The 8,721-nt window shown below is 53.1% G+C and overlaps 1 protein-coding gene across 1 annotated transcript; it reads right to left on the reverse strand.

Moving 5' to 3' along the window:
* Positions 1 to 2,349: 2,349 nt before the first annotated feature.
* On the reverse strand, positions 2,350 to 6,878 carry GAS1 (growth arrest specific 1). Its single transcript, XM_038170525.2, has one exon. It carries the CDS (start codon positions 4,891 to 4,893, stop codon positions 3,880 to 3,882), a length of 1,014 nt encoding a protein of 337 aa, XP_038026453.1. The 5' UTR covers positions 4,894 to 6,878; the 3' UTR covers positions 2,350 to 3,879.
* Positions 6,879 to 8,721: the final 1,843 nt, after the last annotated feature.

An 8,721-nucleotide genomic window follows, 5' to 3' on the forward strand; every position in this document is an offset into this window, starting at 1 on the left:
TGGCCAAACCAGATCTTTCCTTTCCCTCATTGTAGGGCTTTGTTTCATAATAATTTTGAAAGTTACTTATGCCTGCCTGTATATATCCGTACATATTGTTAAAAATAAACAGAGACCTTATGTTATGTCCATTGTGATGGCATACAAAAGCTTTGCTGTGCGCTTGGGTGATCAGTGAAGCTTGAATCTCCCTCTATTTACTGTATGGTCACTGTCAGTTCAATGAACTGCCTCCTTGTTCTCCACCATTGTCCCACACTCCCTTAAACATTTGTCACTGAAGTGCCTCCAAAGACAAATAAACTGTCACCAAGAATTCAAACCTGGTAACTGGGAATAAAAAGGGAGCAGAACCTACTGGATTATTTTACATGGAATGGTAGAGAGCTCCTTCTCCCCCCAGAAGAGACTGGCTGGACAGGACCTTGGCAAAGAGCGCTTTCAAATATCCATACAGATGAGAACTTCCCTTCCTGTGGAAAATCTCCCTCTGTCAGAGAATGTCAAGTCTTTTCCTCATTTAAAACTGTCCTTGCTACATCCCCTGACATTTCAAGAATTTCCATTTGTCTCAAAATCAGGCAAAAGAAATATGAATTTGATGGACATCAACATCTGCAGAGGCTTTGTAGGCTGGAACACATACCAATACAGTCAGCCATTCCTCCTGGAAATCGTGCTTTCCTCTGACAACGTGACAAAACCCACGGAGTTATCTCCTCACGGGGAGGAGCTCATAGGACAGGATTAGTTCAGCTGTATTTATTGTACAATTATTTAAATTAAAACAATCCACTTTCTGTGGGGAAGGAAGCACATAGATGCCTCCCTCCCCAGTGGTGCTCGGTGTTGATTTATTCCGGGCAGATGCTTTTGACAGGAGCCTGTAAAATCAAGTCTTGAGTTTATTGTAGCAGTTAATTATCAGTCCTTTTCTAGTGCTAATGTCTTTGCTCCTTGCTGAAGAAAGATAAAGGCTTTTAGCTGGAACTTAATTTTTCATCAACAACGAGTTAAATAGTCCTTGTGGGCACAAAATGTTGACAATCTGAAAATAAGTCTCTGAGCATCTCCTGAAGAACTGCAGAAAATACTTAAGATCATCCCTAGACAAAACACTCAGTGTTTTGTAAAGAAAGCCGATTCTATTTACAAGTCTCACCCAAATACTCCATTCTCTTCCTGAAGAAACAACGTTTCCAGCTTTCTTTTAACAATAAGTTTACTCAACCATTCAGATGACTTTAAAAACGAACTTCGGATCATAGCCACACACCATACTCATACACTCGCTTGGAATCACAGCTATTTGTGGGTGGGTTTGTGTGTCCACGTGTGCCTGTGTACATTTATCTCCGGGCAACCTAATCAAATTCACACCCTAAAGAGACAGTAAAATAATCTGTCAGTGAAAAAACTAATCCAGGAGTGGGGATTTATAATTTTGTTGATTTATACAACAGGCAGATGTGGATTTGCCCTCTGTCGAGCTCTGGTAAGATGAAAAAGACACTATCTTGCTAATCTGTCGCCCCCTCAGTCAAAGTTTATTTGTGGTAGCTTTTAAACTTCTGACTTGCGTTCCAATCACGGCATTTAAAACGAAAAGCTTTAAATAAACACCATGAATAGAAGATAAATAAACTTTTTCCCCTTTCTTTTTTTTTTCCCCTTTCCTTTTGTGAGTGAGTGTGTGTGTGTGTGTGTGTGTGTGTGTGCGCGTGAGTGCCTCGCTTGACGCAGTCCAAACTCTGATCCCCAGAGGACTGAGCTCTCTCTTTTGTGTTAATGTTTAAAAGATTTTCCAATGCTGGAGTTTATTCCTACTGCAAACATTTCTATTTACAAGGTCAAGTGTATCAGCACTCGACACAGCTTAAGAGTGTAATTATTTATCTAAGGGCGTTTGAGTGTAGATCAGTAGCTCTGGCAGCAAACCAGGCTTCAGTACGAAGCAAAGCAACTCCTAAGAACAGTATTACAAGATCTGGTAATTGCAGATCCCCCCAGTTTGTTTACTTTCATGTTCCTTGCTGTGGCAGAAGGCAGGCTGAGCGGCAAACCTCCGTGCATTTGGTTGCAGCTCCCTGGATGGACGCACCACCACCTGCCCGCAGCCTGTCTGTCTCTGCGCTGTGCATGTCCCACCGTCCGCTGGTTTGTGCGGCTAGGAGCATCCTGGAGCGTGTCAGCAAGAGCAACAGGCCTCCACTTCGTGGAGAAAGCGTGGTGCACGGGGAACTAATCCTACGTACAGGGCAGGAGCAGCGTCCTTGAATTGCTTCGCTCTCTTCCAGTACCGGCACGTTGCCATGCCAACGCATTATAAAATCAACCACTCTTTTAAAGTAGTATTTTCAAAGCTGTATTTACTTCTCGCATGTAATTATTCATTAACGTGAGAATAGCAGTAATTTACATCTATGTAACGTATTACAGGCAGACAGAGATTCTTGTTTGTTTGATTGTTTTTGGTTTGTTATTCTGCGGCTCGCTCCCGCCCCCCCATCCAACCTCGGGTGCCGAGAGTTCAAGTGTCCCTGGAAAACAATTTCACCACATCCATTATTTAAAGCTCTTTCTTTACTAATTTACACGTTTAGAAAATACAAAAAGCCGTACATATTTAAAACATAGGCCTTTTTTTATGCCTTCTATAAAAAATACAAAGTTTTAAGGCAGCTTGGAAATGCGTTTATACAATTCTACAGTGTTCATAAAGTCTCTCCAAATAAGAAAGTTAACTTCAAATCTATAAAATACACTGTACATTTGATGTTCTACAGAATACTTCAGTGAATCTTTGTTGCTGGTATCCCTTTAAACATAAAAAGAAATCTGTACCTTTCCAGAAAATAATAGCAAATGTAATTACCTGGCAAATAGGATGTGGATTTAAAACTTTTTTATTTTTTTTTAAATAAATTATCCCCATGGCATACAATTTATAAAATTGTATATACAAAGAAGAGCGACTGGTAACAAATCCCAGTTTTAAATACATTTTTTTTTTTTATATAAGATTTACCAGAGGTCAGCACCCTGATATGACAAGAGGCAATATAACTTTTCAGGATATTTGTACATACATGTTCTTGAGTTTAAAAGTGTCTTTCAAAGATGGCAGTGCAGAGCTCTTTTAAAACAAAAGTTGCATTGTTCAGTATAGCCAACAACTCTGAGGAAAAAAAAAAAATCATTTTTGTATAGCGCTAGGTTAAAGAGGAAGAGACGGTTGCTGGCAAGCTTTTGTTACAAGGAAGACGTGTGTGCAAGAGGGAGTGCTGTAAACCACCGGACTTACTCGGGCTGTTATCTCCTTACACTCAATTAGCGGCAGATGCAGCGTAACCCTCTCTCGGGCATCCCCGCACCGCGAGCAGCGATACTCGGTGAATGCTAATCAAGTTGTTTAACCAGCACGGCAACGGCTTTGGCAGCGAGTGTGGGTAGCTCACCTCTTTCTAACCTTCATGTCAAAATGCTTTTTTTTTTTTTAAAAAAAAAAAAAAAGGAAAAGTCACCACAACGACCAGCACGCCCCCACTGCTGCTCAAGGCCCGCAGTCCTTCCCCCCGCTGCCGGGCCGGGCCGGGCCGCATTGCACAGTGCACAGCCGGGTGGGGAGGCACGGGAAAGGGAAAAGGGAAGGGAAAAAGGGGAAGGGAAGGGAAGGGAAGGGAAGGGAAGGGAAGGGAAGGGAAGGGAAGGGAAGGGAAGGGAAGGGAAGGGAAGGGAAGGGAAGGGAAGGGAAGGGAAGGGAAGGGAAGGGAAGGGAAGGGAAGGGAAGGGAAGGGAAGGGAAGGGAAGGGAAGGGAAGGGAAGGGAAGGGAAGGGAAGGGAAGGAGGCACGGGGCTCGGCTCGGGGCGCGGTGCCGGCTAGAGGCCGGCCAGCAGCCGCAGCAAGATGGAGGCCAGCAGGGCCCCGGCGGCGGCGGCCCGCCCGGCGCTGTCCGCCTGCATGGGGAAGCCGGGCTCGGCGCCCGCATTGTCCTCCGCCTCGTCCCTCCCCTTCTGGCTCGGCTCCTCCTCGTAGTCCTCGTCGTAGTACTCCTCCAGGCCGCCGTCCGAGCCGCCGCTGCTGCCGGCGCCGTTGCTGCCGCTGTCGGCGCCGAAGCAGAGGCGGGCCATGTTCTCCTTGACCGACTCGCAGATGGGCCGCTCCAGCCCGTCGCAGACGCAGTCGTTGAGCAGCACGGCCTTGGGCACGGCCAGCATGTCCTCGATGACGGCGCGGCACTCGGCGGTGCAGCGCAGCCCGTTGAACAGCTTCCCGCAGTAGGTCATGTAGCGGTTCAGCGCCTGGCTGCAGCGGCTGTCCCAGTCGCAGCGCCGCCGCGCCTCGGTGCAGCCCATCACCCCGCCGCCGCCGACGGGGCCGGGGCCGGGGCCACCCCCGGGGCCGCCCCCGCCGCCCCCCGCGCCGCCGGCGGAGCTGGTGCGGGGCAGGCAGGGCTCGATGGCTCGCTTGGTGGCGCGGCAGTTCTCGTCCTGCGCGCAGTCGCAGTCCTCCAGCGCCGGGCCGCGCCGGGTGTGGTTGAGCTGGATGAGGGCCGCGATGCAGTGGCTGGGGCAGCGCCGCCGGGAGGCGGCCGAGCCCGCGGCGCCCAGCGGCACGTCCCCGGCGCCCGCAGCCGGCGGGGGCTGCGGCGGCGGCTGCGGCGGCGGCTGCTGCAGCAGCACCGGGGCGCACGCCTCGGCGTACTGGTTGTAGGCGTAGCTGCACTCGGGCTCCCCCTGACACTGCAGCACCGCCTGCCAGCAGATCAGCCGCCGGCCCTGCACCAGCGAGCCCCGCGGCGGCCACACGGCGCCCAGCGCCGCCGCCACGCACAGCCAGGCGGCCGGCCGCGGCCAGCACAGCCCCCCGCCGCCGCCGTGCCGGGCCAGCATCGCGGGCGGCGGCCGCGGGGTCGCGGGGGAGAGGCGCTGGTAGGCGAGGAGGAGGAGGAGGAGGAGGAGGAGGAGGAGGAGGTGGTGGTGGAGGGGAAGGAGCGGGAGGAGGAGGAGGACGAGGAAGAGGAGGAGGAGGAGGAGGAGGAGGAGAAGGAGCTGCCGCCGGTGGGAAAGTTTGCGAAGCTCCTGCCGACCGTGCGCATGAGGTCCCCTCCTCGCATCAATCCATCCGCGCGGCCGGCGGGCCCTCTGCAGCCCCCGCGGCTGGAAGCGGCCCCGGGGCCGGCCCGAGCCCCCCCAGCCGCTGCTCCCGGCTGGGCGACGGGCGGGGGGCGCGGCGGGCACTCAGCGCCGGCGGGGGCGCGGCGGGCAGCGGCTCCGGGCTGCGCTCGGGGTCTTGCAGGACGCGCCGGGCTTGCTCATGGTGCTGCCGCCCCGCTCCTCGTGCGGCGCCGTGCCTCCCTGGCTCTGCCTCGCTCTCTCTTTTTCCTCCTCTTTTTTTTTGCACGAAATAAGTGCCCGGCCGCTGCTGCCGCCGCCGCCTCCTCGGGAGCCTCTATCTCTCCGCTCGCAGCATCGCTGCACATGCCAGCCGCTCCGATCCCATTCACGGTCCCGGCGCCGCTCGCTGGCTCTCGCTCGGCGCGGGTCGCGCTCTCGGGTGGCCGGGAGAAGAAATGTCTCTCCCCGTTAGACAGCACGGGGGAGGGAGGCAGGCTTCGGGGTCTCTTTCTCTCTGGGCGACTGATGCTGCTTCTGTTGTCAACAAGCCCCGCGAGCCGCGCTGCGGATCCGTCTGTGGATCTTTTTTTCGCTGCAAGGCTTTAAATACAAAAGTGCCCTCCGAGCAGCAGCAACGTGCTCTGATTAGGCCTCATTATGCATGCATGGAAAAGCAAACAAACAAAAAAAATTAGCAACGCTTCTTCTTTTACACATCCCCCCAGCCTGCGCTCTCTCGCTCTCTTTCTCCTTTTCTCCACTTTTTTCTCCCTTCGCTCGGCCCCCTTTCCCAGCTTTGCGACTTGCCATTGGTCCAGCCTGTTGTTGAAACTTTTTTTTTCCCCCTTTTTTTTTTTTCTCTTCCCTCCTCTCTTTACGATCTACTGGAGGGAGGGAAGGAGAGAGGGGGGCTGGAGGGCAGCTCACATTCAAAGCTTGAAAGGAAAGGCTTAAGGAGAGTGACAGCCCCCCGAGGAGCCCCTCCTCCCGTTAAGGCGGCGCGGATCGGCCGCGGCGGGGCTCTCCCGGGGCTCTCCCGGTCCCTGCCCGGTCCCTCTGCCCGGTGTCTCCCGGGGCTCTCCCCGGAGCACCGCACCGCGGCGGCGGCCTGGGTCTGCGGGCGGCTCGGGCGGGGATAATGCTCGACCCGCTGCTCACAAGAGCAGGAAAAAGACAAAAAAAAAAAAAAAAAAGGAAAAAATGAGTCTTTAGCCCGGGCGCTGTGTGCACCCAAACTTCCCCCTGATACACGTGAGGGCAGAGCAGGACCCGGCTAGGGGTGAGACCGACTTTGTTCTTGCTGCAGTCCGGGCAGGGATCGGATCTCCTGCTTTCGGTGCGTTAGTACGCGGCGGGAGAGCAAAGCTGCCTCTGCTAGCGGTGTGCTGCAACCATGTAAGTACTGCTGCTGCCGTGCCTTCAGTACTGCGGCTCCCTCCCCACCTCACGCACCCCCGCCGGCTGTAGGCACGTTCAGCTCAGCTCCCTGCCGAGATTTGGTGTGCGTGGTGCGGGGTGCCGAGCGACGAAGGCGCCCGTGACCGAAATACGGTGGATCTCAGTGTAGTGCTTTGGTCATTTGTGATAGGACAAAAAAAAATAAAAAAAGTTTGAAATCTGCTAGTTAGGAGTATGAGATGTGTTTTCATTGAAAGAAAGCTACCCTGCTGACGCCTTGCCCACCTTTTACGCTCCCTTTGCTTTGTTTTTAAGGAAGTAGACACGAAAGTATACATATTAAGGCACAACGAGAGGAGCATAACAAAATAAGTACTGGTGCATTTGCCCGTTGCCTTTCTCTGTAGTGCTACCTTAATTCCAGAGCAACGTCGGCTCCGACCACAAGGGGCATCGGTATCTGCTGCCTGTCAAAACTGGCGCTTTTTTCATCCTGAGACTATCAACTCCATCTGTCACAAAAATTAGGGCTAAATCTATTTTCCAGAAACTCGGGGATCTTGGGTTGCTGTGCCGTGTGGATGGATGTCTGTCTGGGAGCGCGTGGAAGGTGGGGTAGTGGTGTGGTGGGGCTGGGAGGCAGCGTGATTGATGGGTTGGGAGGCATTCACAAGCATTTGCTCCATTGTGATCACTTTTACACGCTGCTAGTGCTTCTTCTTCAATACAGTTTTGCCTCTTCTGGTGGAAAAAAAAAAAAAAAAAGTGCTTGCTTGTTTTCAAATTCATTAAAGCTACTTCCAGAGCAACATCCCACTGTTTTGCTGCTGTTTATTTTAATTCTTGTTTAATTGTGTTATTAAAAATGTCAGATGCCGTTTAGATGGTGCGGCATACCCCGTGCTCTCGACACTGCATCGTGCGTGTCCTGCTCACTGCTGGCAGTCCACTGCTAGTGGAAGGCAGGTAGGTTCGTGCGGGTCAGGTGAAGATTACCTGTGCTGCGTGAAGCACTGCAGCACTGCCAGGCTGCGAGAGCACCCAGTCCACGCTGGTGCCGGGTATGGTGCTGGAGGGAAGGGGGCACATTTGTTCCAGGCGTGCAGACGGCGTGAGAGAGGCTTGCAACGGGGCAGGATTGCACCTCGGCGTGGGACAGGGGCCTTCTGAGCTTCCCCAGCGCAGCACAGCGGGAACAGCCGCCTGCCCGTCCCAGCGGGGCTGCCCTCTGCGGACAGCTGGGGGCTGAGCTCTGCCCCCTCCCAGCTCCTGCCTTCATCTGCAAAACCCATCCAGCTCGGCTGCGCTGCGCCCCGGCGGTGGCTGCGCTTGGGACCTCCCAGGAGGGGGAGCAGAGGAGCCTTCGCTGCGGGCGAGCATCCTGGCGTGGCTGGGGAGAGGCTGCCCGAGCGGGAGGAGGGTCCCTGCGCGCTCCCGACAGCGCGGACGAGCTCCCTGGAGCGCGCAGAGCCGGGGTGGGTGCGCGCTGCGCTGCGCTGCGCTGCGCCCGCTGAGCAGAGGCAGGGCAAGGCGAGAAGCCCCGACAGGTTTGCAGGCAGAGGGGTCCCACACGCCTCCCAGATAAAGTTTGGGATTTACTGTCTGTGGTGTCATCAAATGGCAAAATTGCTGCCGTGAAGTAGCTGGGCGCTCTGCTTCTCACACTTCGTGGCCACCTAGACTATGATCCTAAACGATCCCATTCAGGTCTATACATCCTTTGTCAATAAATTAATTAACATGTTTTAAATACACGCTAGTCTGTCTGCTTATTTAATAAGCATTTGGATTCTGTCCCTACCTGTAACTGCCATTTGGGGTAAGAGCTTCAGGGCTCAGTGCTGTGTTGGAGGAAGGAAGTCCTGTCCTCTGTGGTACTAAACCTATGGAAATAACCGTCTGGCCTCTCTTCTTGGATGCAGGTTTTCTGAATATTCAGAAATAGTTTTGTCAAATTCAGCTTTTCCGTTTTCAGAGTGTCTCTAAAAGTAAACAGGAAGGCGACTCTTGCTCTTTTTCACAAAGCACCACATAGGAAAATATATTTCCTATGTAAAATATGTTTGCTATGTCAAATACAATTTGCTGTTTTCTGCTTGCCATCCTTTCCCACCAAACATTTAGTTTTGCACTTTATACCCTCTCTCAATTATTACAGGTGCCAGTCTTCCATCATGAAGGATCACCATGGCAGCTAGAAAAGCC

Source organism: Anas platyrhynchos, chromosome Z (assembly GCF_047663525.1).
Source record: "Anas platyrhynchos isolate ZD024472 breed Pekin duck chromosome Z, IASCAAS_PekinDuck_T2T, whole genome shotgun sequence".
Lineage (NCBI taxonomy): Eukaryota > Metazoa > Chordata > Aves > Anseriformes > Anatidae > Anas > Anas platyrhynchos.